Source organism: Mchenga conophoros, linkage group LG6 (assembly GCF_057382185.1).
Source record: "Mchenga conophoros isolate Kocher_MC1m ecotype Shallow Benthic linkage group LG6, M_conophoros_male_GT1.1, whole genome shotgun sequence".
In the NCBI taxonomy this organism is placed as follows: Eukaryota; Metazoa; Chordata; class Actinopteri; order Cichliformes; family Cichlidae; genus Mchenga; species Mchenga conophoros.
In genome coordinates, this window is record NC_140531.1 from 17,448,956 (window position 1) to 17,470,430 (window position 21,475).

The 21,475-nt window shown below is 41.0% G+C and overlaps 1 protein-coding gene across 2 annotated transcripts in view; it reads right to left on the bottom strand.

Moving 5' to 3' along the window:
- dclk2a (doublecortin-like kinase 2a) overlaps positions 1–18,173 on the bottom strand; it is a 43,969-nt gene extending 25,796 nt beyond the window's left edge. The window contains exons 1-3 of one of the 2 annotated variants that reach the window (XM_085276546.1): positions 17,718–18,173; positions 17,161–17,611; positions 12,958–13,295 (exon numbers count right to left, since the gene is read on the bottom strand). In XM_085276546.1, the coding sequence (XP_085132672.1) occupies positions 12,958–13,295; positions 17,161–17,566 (744 nt within the window). In that variant the 5' untranslated portion in view covers positions 17,567–17,611; positions 17,718–18,173. Of the gene's footprint in view, positions 1–12,957; positions 13,296–17,160 lie in introns of both variants that reach the window. The other variant, XM_085276548.1, reaches the window with a different exon arrangement.
- Between the last annotated feature and the right edge of the window lie 3,302 nt (positions 18,174–21,475).

Consider the following 21,475-nt stretch of genomic DNA (forward strand, 5'->3'; position numbering starts at 1 on the left):
TGGTAAAGCCATTCACCTGATCTCAACCCAACATAGCATGCATGAAGACAAAACTGAACGCACAAAGACTCACAAAGACACAAGAACTGAAGGTGGCGGCAGTAAACGCCTAGAAGAGCATCTCAAAGCAGGAAAGTGTTTGGTCATGTCCAGATTTGGGGGAGTGGTCCGAGTGGTCCTAATTTCTGAACAGTTGATGCAGTACATTTAATAAACTCCTTAAATTTAATTCAACCTGCACATTGACTGCATATTGACTCATTGTTTTTAAAGTCCTCTGTGGTGGTGTACAAATGTAAAATTACAGGACATCTCCACAGTTTAACAGAAGGGACCACTAGAAGCAAAAGTAACACAAAATTGCTTAAACTAAAGTCAACCAGCAGCTTGCTTCAGTGATGCAGAGGCTGATATGAGGATGTGCGTATGCTGTAACATCACAGCGGGATGTCGTTACCAAAGCACACTTCTAAGAAGACCCAGGTGTTATAAATCATATGAAAGAACTGCACAGAGTGGCCTGAAGATGAGACAGAAAAGCAGGCAATTTACTGACAACAGTAAAAAAACAGTCATACTAATCCAATCAGCTGCTCCCTCCTCTGCCTGAGTCTCCTGCAGTGCCTGATGTCAGCATTACTTATCTGTTGAATTTTTTAAGTTTCTTATAAATGAAATTTCTCACTGAAATGTGAAAGTGCTAAATATTAAAGCTTAAATACATTTCATATCACATTATAAAGCAGGACTCACAAGCTGAGTATGTTTACACATGGGATTATTTCCTCAAACACAAGGAAAACGTTGGAATCATGAAATTGAGAGCATAAACGTCAGACTACATCGACCATGTTTGCCTTTGCTCCTGTCAGCCACTGCCAGGATAAACAGCCAATGGCCGTCTACTGCCAGCACTGTCCTGTAGGGTCTGTCTTGGCCAATCAGTGAAGTGAACTGTTTGCAGGGTTCGGTATTGGCTGGGTGACATGACTTGAGGGTAAACTTGGTTTACCCTCCAAGATGGGACACTCCCCCTCCTCCCAAATGTCTGACCTTCTCTTACCCTCACCATCAGTCTGTCCTCCGTCCTGTCTGCTGTATTTTCTGCCCGGGTAAGCTCAGCAACAGCACAAATACGTGCCAAGGGCTTAACATGTGTGGATAATTCAAATACAATAACAAGCGAACAGTCTTGATTTTCAAGGCATTCAAAAGGGTTTTAAAGCAAGGAGGGAGAATTGTCTTCTCTTGTTTTTACAGAACAAAAACAACTGAAATAGAAAATCAGCAATGAACAAAACACACACGCAAAAAAAGCATAAAAAGGGAAAACGACAGCTAGAATTACTCCGTCCGTATATGTAAACCTCATTTACCCACAGACCTTGCTTAAATTCTCACTTAGAGTGTTACTTACTTAAGAATTTGCTGATAAGTAGATGCCCATTAAGTTTGTCAGGGGGATGTCTGAGCTAAAGCCAGCCTGGTTATTAACACTGAACTCTCAGACAGAGGCAGCTCCCTGAGACAGTTTAATTCCTCTGGATTAGAGCAGTGAATCTCAGACACGTGTAACAGGCAGCACAAGCAGCGTGGAAATGAGCGATGAGAAATCTAAGCCCATCATTAACTCACGCCAAAAGTGATACAGCTGGGTGACAAATGAAAGTTAAAAGAAACCAAACCAAAGTGAAGTATTAAGGAGTTGGGCCACTACATGCTGCCAGAACAGCTTTAATGCATTTAAATCACACAGAATGCATTTGTATTGATTTGCAATGATCATTCCTCAAAAAGAACAAGTAGATCAAAACCACTGGCAGCAAAATTTCATCTATTCATCTGACCCTGTTAATATTTACATAGGCATGTACTAGCATAATAAATATACAGGCAGAAAGAAAGACAGTGTGTGGGAGTTGTGCTTAATTGTTTTTATGAAGTCTTTTTCGCTCATTCAGGTGTGCAGAGATTTCACACTTAAAGACAAAAGCAGCACAGTACCCACTGAAGTCATTTGTAGAGCAGATCAGAGGAACTCCAGCAGCCTGCAACATTTCGCCCTATCACACATTACACAGCTGTCTGGCTTACTGTCTTCCTCTCTTCCAAGAGATATTTGCACAAAGAGACTCATAATCACATAACTTCAGGCTGTCTAAATGTACCTTAGTGCTCCACTCTCTATATGCAAAAAGAGCTGTGCAAGTAAAATGGAAACATTGTACAAACATCCAAATACAGTTCAGGTTCAAAGGAGCCCCTCCTGATTACCCTTCAGAATTGCTGAGGGGCTAAGAGATGCTGGTTGCCAGTTAACATATCCTGAGTTTTAATAAATCAGTAAGAGTGCTACATTTAGACCGGCCCAAAATATTAACAACACCAAAAGCTCCAAGCGCTCTTAAGCCAGTGAAAGAAAAGACTTGAACATCAAGAACAAGCACAGACTTCCGTCGCCTGGTTGACTTGGACAACTGATCTGTCCTCAGCTAAACTCAGCTAAAACTTGCTGTGACTCTCCTTGCGTGATTAAACTCGAGCAGACAAACAGTGTGTACTGTGATTTGTGATGATGCCTAACCATATCATGATGTCAGCTCCTGCTGGGGGAGCGAACGGCCCGCTGCAAAGAATGGACGAGGGCCAGGCTTCACAAATAAAACAAAAACAAGCAGTTGAAATCGCACAACACACAATGGATGCACTCCCCCTCTATGGCCTCCACACGCTTTGCACAGCTGACAGCCCGCCCGCCACCCCCACCCAGCACCCCGGCTCTCTGTCGTCTGGCAGCCTTTTGTCTTCCCGCTTGTTCAGTCGGTCCTCGTGAAACATAGAACAGGTACTCTGGTGTCATAACTGCAGTGACCGTGCTACAAGTTGTCACGAAAGCTGGGAACAAAGATTGATTCCAAGTATCCAAACTATTGTTAAGTTATTGCCAAAGCTTCGTGCTTGTCTATCAGTGCCAGCTTTGTTTACTCAAAGTCAAGTCAAATCTACTTGCAAACAGGAAAGCCGATACAATTCTTGGCACATGAATCCCCAAATGAAAAACTGGAGCACATTTTAATGAATCCTCATCTTAGTGTGGTTTACACCAAAAATGCACGGCCACTAAAGACGCACACGGAGAAACTAAACACATTCAAACAGCTAAGACATCGTCAATTAGAAGACAACACAAGTGCAGCATAACAAAATGCACAGAAAAACCACTGAAATGCTGTTTTATTAAGAAGCTGCCTGCTTTCAGTGTGCCAATAATCTATAGTCTGTACTCTGTGAGGGGAAACTGCTTTAAATTCAACTTTGAAAAAGCAAACTGAACAAGTATCCCTCTTCCACAATGAAAGGACTGCAATCCACTAAACTGACAAAAAAAAAAAAAAAAAATCAGATTTACTAGCAATATAGTTTGAATAGCCTGATTTTCTAGTAAGGATTTGGCAAATAAAAGGATAATTCAAATAATAACATATTGTCGAGCCTAGCAGAGAGCACTCCTGGTTGGATGGTGTCAGTGCACTGGCGTCAGATGGTGCTGTATGCTAATGACAGTACAGAACAATGGGTGGGCATGCAAATTTCATGGCTGTTGACCCAAATGACGGTGTTTAATCCAGACTGTGTGCTGACAACAGCTCAAGCCTGACAACCAGATGAAACCCTTGTGTGGCCTTGCCTCTAGCTAGTCAGAGATGGAGGCAGTCTTATTAATCTATCTCTAACCGCAGCAAGTTTCACCGTCTTGCCAGGAGAATGTGCAAACAACAAGATATCAGCACCTTCAATGTGACAACAGGGTGAGAAGAATTCGGACAGCTTAATGAATGCAAACCCTTTAACTGCTGGCACAAGATAGTAGTGCCGCACGGCAAGACCTGGGCTGCTGGGATAATGGGGACAGGAGGCCATCATCATTAAGACCATGTCATTGGAGATGATGCCAAAGTGCATCAGCGTCACAGTAACCACATATATGTATATGCACCAAAAACACAGCAGTGCATGAATGCACTCTTTCTATATGTGGCACAAACAGAGCAACTACTTGGAAAGTTGTGAGCAATTTTCGCAAAGGAAGAACTCTTAACTCAATATTGAGGACAACACTGACATTTTTATGCAGTGCGCTGCAGTTGAGAAACTATATTTCTTTTTATGTCCAAAACAGCTGGTTACCAGAAACCCGATCTTTGTTGTCAAAGCTCTGGAAAGATATAAAGGGGGAAATGGGCCTGAAAGGAAAAGTACATTTTCATTGCTGCCTTCAAGATATCAGTAGAATCTGCCTGTTGGGAAAAAGTAATCATCATAGTATTTGTCCCCTATTTACCGCCTCTTACTTTATTAATTTTATTTCCCCCAGTTTTGTTTTTTTTTTGCCTTTGCTTCCTAATGTACTGAACTGCATTTACTAATAATTGCTCCTGGGTGTAGAAATTAAGTTGCACTGGCATGAATTGAATGCACAGCTGCAGCAATAACGCTGGATTAGTTTACTTTTTTTATTACAGTAATTTGTGTCTCCTCTTGCATAGCTCTATTTTCCCCCCATACACTTTGCACCTTTGTAGATTTATGAATTACAAATTAATAATTGTGCATCATTCGTGTCTGTTTACTGACAAAAATACACAGATTTGTGTTTTGTTGACATAAACAGGGAAATATCCTTTCAAATGTTAAATACAGAAACAGATGTTGGAATGAAGTTTTTCTGTATACTCCCTTCTCATAGGGCATCATCGGTTATTTAAAAAAAAAAAAGAAAGAGTGCAGTAGGGATAAAAAAACAAAACTGTTGTGCATGATTTGTTTTAGTCTGCTGGGAGACGTCCCAGACTGTGAGCCTGCTGCTCTTGCACAGCATCACATCAAATTCTTTTTGCCCTGATAAACTGCAGCGGAGTTGAAGGCCTACAAGTGACCTTCAGTTGTTGTCATGCACACTGCTGGAAAAATGCTGGAGCCCTAATGCACTTAACAGTTAAGGAAGCCAGTTTTTACCCATCAATTTATAGAATTTCTGCTTCGTGGTTGCTCTTATAGATTTTTAAAACTATCAGCCATCTTCTGCATCTTTAGATTATTATGGATGGATTCGGGATCCTCTGTATCCCATTAGTTAGTGCAAACATGTAAAGAAAATAAGACTGTCCAGTTACTAGTGCTCCCATTTCCCCCCCGCTCCTCAGGTTACTGTGTGTACTGACTGACAGGAGCTTTAAAGATTTTAGAGAGACGAGCATTTGAGTAGTCTAAAGGTCAGGTTCTGTTTTCAGTCTCTCAATAGTGAGCAGACAAACCGTTATCCTACAAACATCATTAAAAGAAGTATTAAAGGCAAATGCATTTTAGGATTTCTATCATGTGCACGGGCAGAGAATTATGGAAAAGGGAAATATATACATATATATCATTACAGAACACAGATTCCAGTTATCTTTCCACTGATTGAAATCACATCATTGACTCCAGGTACAAAACAAAAAGTCCTTTTTGTTAGTTGACAAACCTGCTCATCGTCTATATCCCAGACAGACCTCACAGGTCATCAGGTTCAAATCTTTTAACTGTTAACCCAGAATCAGATCCAAGTGGTCTTTGTGGTCTGGAACAAGCTGCCTGCTGATCTGAGATCAACTGCGTGTGTATTCAAAATCAGACTCAGAACCTCTTTAGTCACCCAGGCTTGCACTCATTAGGCACTGCTGATCTGATTTTGTCTTCTTTGTTAAGCACCGTGAGCCAACATGCAATGAAACGTGCTATATAAATAAAATTGCAATTTTTATTACTGTTCATTAAAATTTCATACATATTGCTTTCAGTAAGACCAAGAGCACAACGGCTATTTCAATGATATACACTCACTGATCACTTTATTAGGTACACTTTGCTGGTACCATGTTAAGAAGCATCAGACCAATTCTGCAGGTTTATCAGCTGGACATCCATAATGTGAGTCTCCTGTTCAACCACAACCCAAATGTGCGTTATTGGATTGAAATCCGATGACTGCGGAGGCCATTTGAGTACAGTGACCTCACTGTCATGTTCAATAAACCAGTTTGAGATGATTTGACCTTTGTGACATGGTGCGTTATCCTGCTGGAAGCAGCCATGTGGCCGTAAAGGGATGGACATGGTCAGCAACAACACTCAGGTAGGCTGTGGTGTTTAAATAACGCTCGGCTGGTATTAAGGGGCTCAAGGTTTTGGTTAACCTGTGTGAACTGTAGCCTCAATTTCCCTTTCTTAGCTGACAAGAATGGCACCTAGTGTGGTCTTCTGCTGCCGTCGCCCATCTGCTTAGCCATTTAGAGATACAGCTTGAACATTATAGTTTGGATATAACAGAATGAATTTTGCGTGGTCAAGAAAATCTCAGAATATGTTGAACAAATTTAAGAACTAAGACCTTTTAAAAATAGATGGTCGTGACTTCACACTTCTCTGTTTTTAAAAAATCTAATCTGGCACCGAATCTGCCCTGAAACTTTGAAAATGACAGAGAAAATGTAATCGATTGTTCGCTCACAACAAAAAAAGATTTTTTCCCCCTGTGGAAAAATTGGATTTCTCACCTATTGATCACTAATGCTTTAATAGCTGTACCACACCCTGGCAGCCTTTCCTCACTTATCATGTGTCAGGGTCACAAAGGGTTTAAGGCTACATCGGGGAAAGGCAGGGAAACTCTGGACTGGACCTAGATTTTCAAAATCACAATAGCGCCGATAACATCAGACAGCATTCTGTGCTCCATTAACTATTCACAGTTTAGCATTTGAAATGGGTATAGCCAAGACAGCCAGCGGTTAACACCATCTCAGCATAATGAGCCCTTTTTCTTACCTTTCTGAGCTCTTTCTCAGCAACAGACTGAAGTTACCTTAATAGTTTCTGCCTGTAAGCATAACTCTGTACAACAAGAGGTCTGTATTAGTTTTTGGCAATGCTAATATTTACACTTACTTCATCCCATGATTGGCTCTCTGTGTGTAGCTCATAAAGGTGACCGGCTCTCTGTGTGCAGGTCAGCTGTGTCTGCTGCCTGCGATCAGGTCAGGTCACGTTTGCCTTTCGATTCAGTCGTCTTCTTCTCTGCCTTTACCGTTAAATTACAAAGAAACTAGCAACCAGCGTCACATGAGACAGCAGAGTGCCTATTAATTAAATCATTCCTGTTGGCTCCCAGCATAGTGTTTGTTCTTAGTCCTGATATGAAAACTTTGGGGTTTGGAGTAATTTGGCTACTACTGCTATTTAAAAACTCTGTCTGCAGGATATGTAGCAGAGTATGCATCCCAGTTGAGCAGATGGTGTGGAGCTGAGTGGCATCTTTGCAGTAAGCTGCTGCCGAATTTGTTAAAACATGGCAGGAAAGTTAAAGATCTGCGTGCCTGAGATGACCACGTCTCAGTCCTTTCTTGCATCACATAGCTCCAGAGGTAGTAGAGACTGTTGAAAGAAAAGTATTTTGAACAGTCGAAGCCCTGTGCTTCTAATTCTGTTTTATATTTCAATCTTTGGCTATAATATGAGCAACCATGATTGGCATATATATGCATATAAATAACAAAAAGCACAAAACTTTCACTTTATTTAACCGCTCCATCGTGTTTTCCTTTTTAATACAACTCACAAAACATGCAATATATACTTCAGGAACATGAAGAATACTGAATCTATCAACGTTTGAGTCCTAAAAATGTGTATCAGCCCAAAGATGTCCAGCATCAGGCTCTAGTTTACAATTCATTCATTTTGTCACAGGGACTTTTATTTGTCTTTGCTACTTCTTCTACAACTCCCTTGAATACGTTCTCTATGATTTACACGCAACAAAAGCAAACTCAGGGACTGCAGGACTGTGCCCAAAATTAATGAATGCATCGATTCGACAGTTTAGACAATTAAAATAGGAAAATCTTATTTTCTGCCTGCCCGGTCAGCTTTGAGATGTAAAACAGGGTTTTCTTTCAAAAGCAGCAGCTGATTCTGTTGGCCCTGATAACCATGATCTACAATTAACATTCAGTCTGAAGAGGAGCTTTGACTCGAGGAGGGAGAGTGGACAGAGACATTTTGTGAAAGGCCCCTTACTCACACAAACGCCCTCAAACACACCTGACAGCTGCACTGTAACCCTTCCTTCCAGCTTGTAGGTCTAATCATTCGGTTGTGGCCAGGGCGGGGGCTCTGTGCGAGTGTGAGTCCATCAGCGGGTGGGAGTCTGCAGACCGGGTGGCTGGTACCCCCGATTTGATTTTGGAGGAGCAGATGGTCGGCTGCTGCTGGAAGGCATTCGGAGTGTTTGCGTGTGTTTATGGGTGTGTGAGTGACTGAGGAAGGAGCCTTAGAAGTGCTTTTTATAGAGGCTATGGGGTTCAGACTAGAAAGATATTCACATGAACTACTAATATACATTCAGTTGCCAGTTTATTAGGCAACCGCATATTATTGTAGGGTTTTTCCCTTACGATATAAAGCGCCTCGAGGGATTTGATGCTATATAAATAAAACTGAATTAAACTGAACTGAACCTAAAACGGTGCTGCAGTAAATCCAACTTTTATGGGAGCTCTACTGTTCAGTTTCTGTTTCTGTGTGAGAGCCGTGACCCTTCTACTGTGGATTCACGAGAAGCCTGTATCTTACAATGCTCTTGAATTGGACTGCATTAAAATAATATAACTCTTTAATCCGTCCATCACACTTATGGGACTGGGCATTTTGGAATGCATCTTTAGAGTAATCAAATACAGCTTCTACTGATGAAGTTTTAGATATGTGGCTTTCAATAGATAGATAGTGTAAAAGAAATGGCCACTGTAAAGTCTCAGATCAAGGACGATTCAAAGGCTGTGTGGTACACAAACCAGGAGAGATGTAGGCATCATCAGAAAATCATCATAAAAGCTGTTAACTAAGAAATCACAAGGACCAGGAGAAATACTATGAAAACCCAACTAGCAAGTATTACCAACATGATCTGGGTAATATTCTGGTTAGAGCAATCAACTCACTGCATACAGTCAGTGTGTCAGAAAACTGAACTAAGACCAGCAGTAAAATGAACAGCAATGGAAAAACCTTAAAGAGACTAAAGAAACAATGACTTTAAAACAGAATCAAATGCTCCAGCACAAACACATTTCCAGTGTTTCCACTAATAAATGGGACTGAAACACCACATTTTATTAGCTAAATAGCATATTTGCACCTCACAAACTTTGGAGGTTTTAATACTTTGAATTGACCAACATTACTTTTAATAAAGACCTAACTCGTCTATATATAGCGCTTGCCAGATGGATGGATTTATACTCCACCAAAGAGCAGAAACCATCTGTTAAAGGAAGCTAAATAAAAAGACTACTGCATCCACAGGCTGGTGCAATGTGATCATTAAGACGCCTGCGGTGAATATCTAAGGAAGCTAAACGACACACTTGTCAACATAAATTGTGTAATGTGTCATCTGTAATGGATAACCTCAAAACACTTACAGAGTACATGTTGTGAGTCACTATTACAAATGATTTATTTATGGTTGAAAAACATAAAAACCTAAAGGGGAAACAAGATTTTTCTAGTCAGTCAGCCAATCGGTGATTTATTAGAATCACTGCCGTGAATGTTGGGCTGCGACTGATCTTCAGTTTGATAAAATAATATATTCGACTGATGTGTCGTTTGGTTTTTTCCCCTCGGAGTGAGAGCAACGCTAAATTATATTGTTATTTTTACTTTTGACCACATGACATATTCAGTGCACTTGTGGGCATGACTAAAATGTCAGGCTTGAAAACACCTTTGAGTAAGTATAGTCTGTGCAAGCTGTGACAGCGCCATCATCATCTCTGTCCACCCAGTAAAGGTTTTGCTGGTACAGACAGTGTTTGCGGGTGCTGTTTTTGATGTTTTCCTTTAGAATAAATATAGATTGGGACATTACGGTTCAGTTTAAAGCACCACTGAACACACGGGCCATTCCCACAACACTGACATCGGCAATTTCAGTTTCACCCACTTCCACCACAAGTTACATTTACACAGACATTGTGGACTTTAACACAGTGCCTCATTCTGGCAAACTGTATCAGCATGGTTTGGGGTAGAGCAATCATTTGAACACTCTGCCCACCTCTTGTGATTTCAAATGATTGGTGAAAGCATTAGCTCTCAACACTGATCATGAGTTCTAAAGTGCACAAATGAAGCTCCATAAAGCTCCATATCTGCTTCTCCTGATCTGGAGCTTAAAAAGCCTGGAATAAACAGCTGGTTTGCATGGCTGGTCTACTTGGAATCTCTCAAGGGATGGAAGTAGACATATCAAGGCTTTATGTCACACATATGGAATCTGTGTTAGGTGGGAAGTCTGCTAACCGAATTCTTTAAAGTAGTTTTCAAATATGAAGAAGCTTTTTTCCCTTTTTAAAAAAAAATCCCTGTAAAAACTTTTCATTGTCAAAGAGGGAAACTTTGAATTTAAGTTGGAGAGCATCCGCTACAGGGAGCTCTGCATGTCTGATTTGGAAGATTTTTATGCCCCTTCCTGATGCAACCCCAAAGGGATACGTGGCTCCTCTCTGAGTCAAACTGGGGAGCTTTCGCTTGGTAGGCGAGGCTTCAGTCTAAAATAATGTAAATAAATACAGCAATGTTCTGGATGCTATTATATAATCTTGTCGAGTCAGTGTTTCTGTGCAGTGCTGGCCTAACAGAAAGGATGCTTTGCTTGCCCTGTCAAAGGTGATAAGGATCACAATTCTCATGAGTCAATTTGTCCAGACTGTCCAGCCCAGAAAGATTCCCATCAGCTCACAGAAAACAAACATCAGCTGGTTTGGTTGTCACACTTTCAGTCCCAGTTAAATTTTTCTTTTTCCCCACTCACCAACACTTTTAAAGCTCAATTTAACTTAAACTGTTACCAAAGAAATTCATTTAGTGATTTTGTACTAAAATGGACAAAGCATGCTGACATTTTTGTAGTCTTTGACATAATTCTGTAATCAACATCCCTGTGTGAGTGGAGCTGATCGTTAAAAATAAATAAAATGCAGTTTAGCTTCACTAAAAATGCAAAACTCCTAGAGCTCTATCAGTTCAGTAGTTACAGTAATTAAGGTTTCACTTTCTAAATGCTTAATTCCAGTAAACTAATTTTATGAAACCATGAGTTGATACATTATTTGTTAGATTAAAATGTGCATCAATCTATTCCAGTATAGGCCAAATACAGGATTTCACAAAAATTTTTATCCTCCTAATTTTTTTTTAATTTTGCTAGGAAAATGGGGGAAAAGTGCAGTAAGTACAAGAGAAATACAGTATATATAGCAAAAACAGAATTTGTACAATTGTGAGTAACTTGAAAGTCAACATTTGGTGTGAACACCTTTATTCTGCAACACACCCTGAACTTTTTTAGCAAGCTATCCTTTAATTTTTAGGAATAGCTCTCCAGGCTTCTTGAAGGACATTCAAAGCTCGTCTTTGGATGTTAGCTGCCTTTTATTCTGTATCAATACGATCCCACAGTTCTTTATTAATGTTGAGCTCCAGGCTGAAGGAGGCTGATCCATGACTGTTGGTGTTCCATTGTGTGTTTTTCTATCCACGTAAGCTTTTACTGGACGGCCAGATTGTTTGGAATCATTGTGATACTAAAAAACGAAGCTCTTGCCAATTAAACACTTTCCAGATGGTACTGCATGGTGGATCAAAATCTGATGGTACCTTTCTCCAACACCCCTAGCTGAAATGCAACCCCAAACCATGACGGAGTCTCTCCACTGTGCTTTACAGATGCTGAAGATACTCACTGTCCTTCTTCACACAACATCATAGCGCTTCATAGGTCAGTGTCAACTGGCTTAACAAAGACTACAAGCAAACACATTCCTCTGAAAATTGTCAGGTACAAAGACTGGTTCTCTGTCTTAACTTCAACCCTGAAATCCACTGAATCATGCAACAAGATGAGTGTTCTATAAATGTATGTAACATCTTACATGTGACAAACATAATTTGACTTAGTTCTCTGAGCACATTTCACACGAACTCTTCCAACATGCATCACAAAATACAAACATCACAAGAACAGACTCGGGAACAACTTCTTGTCCAGCATCATAACAACAATGAATAATCTGTGTAATAATCACAGCCATGTACAATATTTCAAATGATCAGAAACTCTGTGCAATATTCTCATTATTGGTAAATTCACTGTGTAATACTCTTATCATACTCCTCTGCCTAGCATTGCCTCATTTGTTACCTCGTTATCTTACCCCGTTAACTTGCAAATACTTTTTATATTTAGTACTTTTTATATTTTCTGTGAGAATGACAGTTTGTTCATGGTCAGATGAGATGTCAGCGTAAATATTTTACACGGGGGCCACCATGTGTTGTAGCTCACCTCATGTCTGAACACCAGAATTTCAACATGTGCCCCAGATGGATAGCATTATAGCATAAATAGTCTCATGTGGTACAACCAGAGCACAAGGTGGGGATACCATGCTGATGGATATGGCACAAGGCCTTAAAGCCAAAGTGTATCCATTACTGCTTTGTTGAAATAATATATGGGCGTAGAATTATGTATGGGTGATTAAACTGACTTTAATTATCTGGACTGCTGACACAGCTGAAACCTATAAATCGCGGCGGTTTTTAGAGATAAGCTCAGCTTTGCTCCATCTGGTTCCCGTAAGCACATTAGCCAGTTTCATCTCATTGAAAACAATATGTTTAACTAGCTCTGGCTGTTAAGTTATGCAACTGTAGCAAATAAAATCACCACACAAACTAAAACAAGAACAGGTCATAGTTTGTGTAGTAATTACTGGAGCTGGTGTCCACACAGTTAAAGGCAGTTTAACATGATGTAGCGCAAGTTAAATAGATATTCATCAGACCTACCTGCTTGCCTTCCAGTGTGTACAGTCTCCTCACTGCGCCAGAGTCCAACTTGATAGCGTCTGTGATGTCGGTGAGCACCTGCTCGAAGGAGTGTGCAGTTTTCTTATTGAGCAGTATCCGAACGGCCTTGCGGGGCTTGACGCCGCTGCGGATGACTGTGACTAACTTGGGTTTGATGAAGTCCTTAGATTCCCTCTGCAGCTCACTCTTCAGCGGGAAGAGAGACGGGAGGGAGCGCGATGTGCTGGTCTTGCTGCCCACTGACCAGTTGGGGTTCACGTTCTTGGTGTAGTCGACACGTCGGAAGGGTTCATTGGAGGCGCACACGTAACTCTCTCCTGCAGGAAGAAATGAGGTGCTGTAAAGAGAAGCTAAACACTGGCGCATAAAGCTCAAATAGCCACGTAAAGAACTCAAGTCATCAGTGGGAGGAAGTCCTGCAACAGGTGAGATGGCCTCATCATTACCCTGACATTAACATTACTGCATCACTCTGGGATTATAAGGAAACTGTGGCAAGCTCTTGCTAGGATCAACACATACCTTTAAGGAAAAAAACATCTGTGTGTACATTTACCAAAGAGAATGGCTGAGGTTATTTTGCTATTAATTGCACACTAAAGGACACATACGTTGCACAACATCGACCATAGCATGCCTTACTAAACACTGCTCCCATATGGTGAATAACAAGGAACTGACAGTGTGACGCTGTTCTTCTCTCTCCCTTCCAGCTGCAGGGCTGCTTTATTGGCCTTCCTCCAAAGCAAAGCGTTTTGCTTTATCAGCCAGCATTCCAGTTTAAACACCCAGCACGCAACTGTTTCTCCTTAACAAGAAAGTCGTGATAAGTACGGGAGCTTGGTGGGTGAACAAAAACCACATCAAGAATGTCTGGAGATTGTTTTGAAAGTGCTGGATTTGTGCTCCCCTGCTGCCGGTCTGTTCCAAATATGAGTAAGAGCTGGAAAGTGACAAATAGTGTCTGCAAGTACCAAAGCCTCTCTCAGAAGCAACTTACTGCATGCTCAACTTCACGAGAGATATTCGGCTTTATTTGAAAGAAATCTTGTTCTAGGAAACTAGATAATTACAGGGTTACTAGGAATCAGCATGTACATACTAAGAAACCGAGAAATAGATTATTACTCATGGCTGCATCTGTGTATGAATATAAGAACCACAGTGGCTGGCTCTGTCCAGGGAATCCCAGTTAAGTAGCAGGAAGAGTAATCCTTTACATACCACAAAAACGTATTTGTTCAAAACTTAAAGGAAAACTTTTATTTGTAGGATATGTTCAGCATATTTTTCTCACCAGTTCATCTGCTAATAAGAAATCAATCCCAACACTGACATTTTGGTTACTGGATTTGTGTCAGAACAAGCAAATTGAACTTCAGCGTAAAAAGGCCAACTGAGACACCGCGTCCCAGGATACCAGGTTTTATTAAGCCTGCAATTAACCAAAGGCTAATTAAAAGGCTAGGCCACAGCTGGAGGGGACTGAGCTGTGGTTGAGCACCGAAACAAAATATATAACCCAGGCTGCCGTTCATCTGCAGGGAAATGACAGAACGCTGACATGCCCTCAGACGGTGCGCGGTGACAGGTCTATTCCCCGACGTCCCACGGGGATGTGATCGGAGCCCCAGCCACCCGCCGCTGGCTGCTGTCCTCGTGTGAACAACAGATGAGGACAGGCCTGACGGACTGTTTAACCAGCCCAGCAACTTTTACGAGGTGACACAGCGGTCACCAGTCCAGCATGACGTCAATAAACAGCCACTGTTATTACTGTGATAACAGAGTTGCTGTCACAAAGAAATAAAGTGATATAATAACTGCAAAAAGTATGAGGTCATGGTTCTCCGATTTATACTCACAATGTTACAAAGAAAGATCAACTTTCTTTAACCTTATCAGACTGTGGCCTTTACTTCACACTTGAATTTCAACTGTCAATTTGAGTTTTTACATTTTACATTTACATTGTTTCTATCATCCTAAAGGGTTCATATTGTCACATTTTACAGAAACATGTAGCACACGTCTGTCATGAGAGGTGTGTATTATCAGTAAAGAACTGTTTCTAAGTCATGATTTAAAACTCTTTCAGCCATTTCTCTCTGCTGTAAAATACAAAATATTTTCCCTAAGGCTCAAATGCTTTAGTATCACAAGCCAATTTGAACACCGACCATTAAAAGGTTTAATTTCCCCATGAGGTTCAAATAAAGACCCTCTGGTGCCCAAACTTGTTATTGCCCCGACTAGAATTCCCTTTGTCAGCATGCTACGGAGACCCACTGTAACCTGCAAAGCTCCTTCTAAACCCATTTCAGGATTGGCTATAGTGGTTGTTTTCCACAAGCACAGCAGTTCGAGTCGACTGGTTGGCTCTGTAATCCCATCTAGTCATACGAGGTGCACATGTGAATGGCGCCTGATTGGGTTTTCACACAAAAGAGCCCCAGCAAGCCTCAATCAATGGATGCAGACTGCTGAGCTGTGCAGTAATGTTTGCTCTCTTTGTCCATTAGATGGGTGTGTAAAAATCGACAATATGGCCCACCTGCAATCTGAGCGGCTCAAGGAGAAATTAAGCAGTCAACAAACATGCTTACCATTGACCCAGGGCATTATCATATCCTGAAATTCCCACCTTAAAGGGCCTGTCTCTTCAAACCAAATCATAAATGGAATATTTGTTCCTATTGGAATAATAGGCCCTATTTGGTGAGATTAGAAAAAAAAAGACAGAAAAGCAATACAATCAAATCAATGGAGGCCAAATGGAACGAAGTATTCTTTAAGTATTCATTTTGGGGTTATTTAACCGTAATAACAAGGTTGACTACAGCAAAAACAACACAAAAGGACCTGCTTTATTTTCCCCACTATGTGGGCACTCGTACATTCAAACACTTGTCCTAATACCAAAATTCTTCTGCATACACCACCAGAACAGTCATTTTGGATGAACTGCCCATTGAAATAAAATCACTGGTTATGTGAGCTACTGATGTAGCACTGAGGGGTGAAGTCAGTGCACCAAAACAACCTTGGTGCAGTTTGTTAAACTACTGTTGCTACAGAATTTAGATCAGGCACTGGCCTAAATCTTCCCCAGTCTCTGGAGGGACAGAGTAAAGCAAATGAGTGCAGCACAGACTGAAATTTAGGAAGATGTGAGATGAAAATAGGATTAATAACTTCAGTAAGAGGTCAGTGGATCCTAAGTGAGTGTGAGGAGCAGTAATAGAGGACTGCAGTCAGGTCACAGTGCAGACAGTGAACATGAAGATTAACTTATTACTGAGAGGCCACTCTCCCTGCAGAGTAAACAGCACAGGGAAGAAGGAGTAGGTAGGAGAGTATATTCTATTCGTTTCTGCAGTGAGTGACCAAATTTGTCTAGGGGCTCTTTGACAAGATGAGTACAGTTCTCCATATAGAAGGATTACAGGAACAGTTGTTACCACTTTTTGTAGTAGTATTCACGTTTATCTTATGAAAAAAATGGACAGACAGGGGATGGGGGAGGGCAATTTTATCCTACAAGCCCCAAAGCTGAGCTCAATCAACTGCAAAAGATTTTAAATGCCAGTGAAGCCAACAAAATACATACGTTCACTCACTTACTCACTTATCCATTCATTCATTTCCAGGCAGGGGTGTATTTAGTGAAACACAGGGCACTTTCACGCCCACAAAAGCTCACAAATAAAGTAGGCGTTAGCTGGGAGCTTGAGTCCAGCTGAGATCAGTGGGCAGCGATGCACATTTTGCAGAACAGAGCATTACTGAGGAGGGGTCTGTATGCTTGAGTGCATGTATGGCACTGGGTCAAACATGTTAGGGCGGTTACGTCAGTGCATATACAGCGATAATCTATATCGCTGCACTGCATCCAATGGGTTTAAGTGCAGCAGATATTTGGAACAGAGTCAGAACTTTCCCAATTATGTTGTAAAAGCAGGGCAAGGAGCCAACTCTCTAAATATAATTTGCTTTGTAAGTTTTCAGGCAAGTTAATCAATATTCAAGGCAAAAAAAAAATGTAGCTTTTAAACGATAAACAGCATGTCTGAGTCGATGCACATTAGGCCACCGTTGATCTAATCTCAAGTACTGAGCTCCTGTCATCATTTGCGGTCACGCAAAGTGATTGTTGAAGGCTTCATCCATCATCGATCTTACCCTCTACTAACTCATCCAGGCTGGTGATCTTCCTGCCCCCATCCAGCGTGTACAACGTCCGGACTCCTTGCGGAAGGTTGACGTTGTCTGACAGGGACCGTGTGAGCTCCATGAGCAGGGCATCCAGGGATCTGAATCGGTCGTTAGACACGGCGTACACCAAACCTTTGAAATACTTGTCACCATTGCGATAAAAGCGCACCTTCCTGGCCTTTTTCTCGGAGGTGAGGGACTGGAGAGTGCGTGTGCGGTAGAAACTACAATGCGCACTGTGCGCGGGGCTTGGCACCAGCCCGTTACCTCTAGAACCACATTGAGACCCGGAGCCCGAATTGGTCCTCGGTGGCCGGTGAGGCTTGTCTCGTTCCTCAAAGTGTTCAAATTCAATACTTCTGCTTAGCGACATGTCGTCTCTCACTTTATCTGAACGCTGCTCCAAACAGGAAACCAACTTTTATACAGAGAGAGAGAAAGAGATGAGGGATCGATGAGCCAAATGAAGAAGGCAGCCTACACGTGTGCGTCTCCAGTCTCCACTTTAAGCCTGCTATGCCTACCTTAAGCAGCACCAACAGTTTCAAAATGAGAGGGGAAAAAAGAGAAAGTCAGGATGTGACCTCTCAGTCCGCTGAATCTTATCAGATCGATCCGTTAAACTGATTCATCAACCGTCAACAAAACACAGCAGGAGTAATAATCCAGACGTCAGCTCGAGATGAGATATCCGGTTGAAAATGTGTCAAAAAACCGGCAGCTGTGCTTGACAGACATCGCAGTGGATCTCTGTTATCTCACAAACAGCCACGAAATGTTAGAAAAGTTCGGCACGCCGCACTGAAGCCGCCTCCTCCTCGCATCCTTTCCTCTAACTGGTCGTCGGCGCAGGCTGTCAAATCAATGGATAATGAGACGGAGGAGGAGGACGCCTTCCGCATCTCCGGGTCCTAATGCTGTCTATTGTTCCGTTCATGCATTCAAGACCCGAACAATGAAGTTGAGGTTTTACATTCCGGCCAGATGACCTCAGACTGAGGAACCGTAAGAATGATACACGCCCTCCCCCGGAGAGCGAGAAAGTACATTCTTAGCTGGCCTGAGATCAGTACAGCACAGCTACCAAAAACATATCGCCAGTTATGTATTTTATATATTACCTTTAATTTACAATTAACCCCAAAGACATATATCAACCTTGTGTATTTAAATTGCAGCATATATATCAGATGATACCATTAATTAACATTTGCTCATTCTCGCTCATTATGTGTTTGACACACTTTATTAAAGGCTGAAATCAATAGCATAATATAATATAATATAATTTCTTTCTTTCTTTCTTTTTCAAGAAGAAACTTGGGGTTTCTAAGCTTTATCTTAGATACATAACAGTGATTAAACCATTTACAGGGAGCGCTCATGAGCTGTGTCGTTATGGCATACGGTTGTGCCAAAAAGTGATCTTTCATGAATTATATGATATTGAGCCACAAAGAACATTACTATCACAAGGTAGATGCTCCTACCAGTTGTTTTTTGTTTGTTTGTTTGTTTGTTTTTTGTAAAGTGACTTTTACACAGCTTTTTTATCTGGTATTAAAAAAAAGTCTTTTTCAAGATAGATCTGGCCATGAGCAGAAATAGCAAGAAACATAATATTATACTTCTGTAAAGATATTTTAAGTGACCAAAAAGGACTGGATTGGTTATAAAGTAGCTGCAATAATGCAAAACTGGTAATTTCTTCATTATAAATGTATATATAATCCCTTCTTAAATCCTGTTGACCAGTAGAAGCAGATAAAATACACGAAAAAAAAAAAAAAACACACACACACAGAAATATCACAAATCACTTTTTGGCACTAAACTTAGCTTGTTGGTTAATGCACAATAGCACTGATTCCACCCAGCCCTGCTTTAGCTACTTTGTGTGTGGCATTAGTATTGTAATGGTGTTTCTGTAAGTTGTGAGATTATTCTCTACATAAAAAAACAAAACAAAAAAAACATTCAAAGATTCAAAGATTTGAAAAATGTGATACGATGAGTGTCTATTTCTTTTTGTGACATTTGGATGGTAGGGTTAGAATTTGGTGTGAGTAACATAAGCACATGGATCTATCCTACCTTGTTTTGTTTTTTTGGTTTTTTTGGGGTGGGGGTGGGGGGCGCTAACCCTACCCCTGTTTTCTTGGCACAAGAATGTTTCCAGCACCTTGGTGAATCTACATTAAAAAGGATTAAGGCAGTTCTGAGGGCAAAGGGTGATCTAACCTGGTATGACAAATGTGTGACTAATAAAGTCTTCTAAGTCTACATTAGACTAGAAACTTCTACCAACCACAGCAGAGAAAAGCCCTATGATGTAAAATGAATTCTTCTTATTCAAACATTTGTTGAATTTGGCCATTTTAACATTTACAGAATGTAAAAAAGAGGATATCAAAGAGAAGTTTGTGGATTGAATGCAGCTGTTTCACAGAGGAAGATTTGCTAAATGAGTCAACTCAAACATGTGTCATGTTGCTTTAGGGAAAAAAACAAAAAACAAACAAACAATATATATATATATATTAGGGGTGCAACGATATTCGTATCGATATTGAACCGTTCGATACAGTGCTTTCGGTTCGGTACGCATATGTATCGAACAATACAACATTTGTAATTTATTTTATCAATTTTCCTTCTGACGATGCTGTCTGTGTTGAGCGCTCAGTGAATCTGTGTTCGACTACTCCGCCTAGGCTGCACTGTCGAGCGCAGATCCACTGAGTGCTCAACACAGACAGCATCGTCAGAAGGAAGAGCGCAGGGCAAGCTAGCGAGACAGAAGTTAAGCTCTCCTTGCAACAGGCAAATTGAACCTCATTCAGATCTGGCGTTTGGAATTATTTTGGTTTTCATGTGACGTATGACCCTGAAGGTAAGCGAGTCATGGACTAAAGTAAAACAGTATGTTGGATGTGCCATGCAATGCTCAATTACATTGGTGTGAACTAGTGTGTTAGCGCAGTTAGCTCGTTAACGTGTTGGCCGTCTAGCCCCATGCACGGAGCGATCGGCGGTAGCTCGTTAACGGAGATTTGCCGTGTTGTGGCGTTAAGGTCATTTCAACGAGATTAACCTGAAAGCACTAGTGGGAACACAACGAATATGACTGCACATTTACGCCGACATCATCCTAGTGCAAAGACAAGTGGAAGCAGACAAAAAAAAAGCAAGCATGCTACTAACTTTAGCCGAGTTATTTAGACAGCTGTTAGCACATGATTCTCCTTATGCTGCTGAGAATATAGCCCAGAAGAAGCGGATATTATAGCTTTTATTTTGGAAAGAGCCATTTCTCTGTAATAAACTCTCTTTTCCAAAGATGAGTGATTCCTCAATCAGATACAGGGCTCGCAATATCGCTAGCCCGACGTCCCGGAGCTAGCGATTTTTTTCAGTCGGGCTACCAAAATCTTTCTCTTCCCTGCCCGTCGGGCTATTGTAGGAAAAATATATGTCAATGCTTTTGCATTCTTTCAGAAATGTAGCTGGGTAATTATGTCATTGGCATCGGTGAGCCACTGTCAATATGTGACATATTGAATTTGCGCTTGTTTTTTTGCTTTCACTTTGCAATCGTGCGAACTGTGTATAGAGAGCGACAGCACTGATCTGTGAGTGATGATAATTTGTGCACCAATTCCTCTGACATCGTCTTATTAATTGTTAGCTTACTATGCAAACATGACAAGTGAAATCTCCCGCAGCTTAAACATGTGAGAGGTTGATCGTGCAGAGAATCGCTGAGCTTATGTGAGTGCGTGTGTAAAAGCATTTCAGTTCTGCTGAGCCAAATAAGACAGGTCAGGGTGAAGAAGTGACAGCCAAAGAAAAGCTTACCACAAAACGGAGAAGTTATGACAAATCAGACTATAAGGCAAAAAGAAAGTGCAGCTTTATGGTTTCATGGACAAAAGAATTTCTGTGGCTGCAATATGATGAGCTAAATAACCAGGGCTGCACATAAGTGGTCCGCAGGTGCGCATTCGCTGTCAAAATAAAAAACACGCACAAGGGTTAGGGTTAAATTTAAAAACTGTACTTTTGAGTTAAAATATATATTTATAATTTTAATAAATGACAAATTAAAAATGCATGAACATTTTTTTGTATCGAAAAAATATCGAACCGTGACACCAAAGTATCGAACCGAACCGAACCGTGAATTTTGTGTATCGTTGCACCCCTAATATATATATATATATATATATATATATATATATATATTGTCCAAAGACATGCAGCTTGTGGGGATAGGTTAATT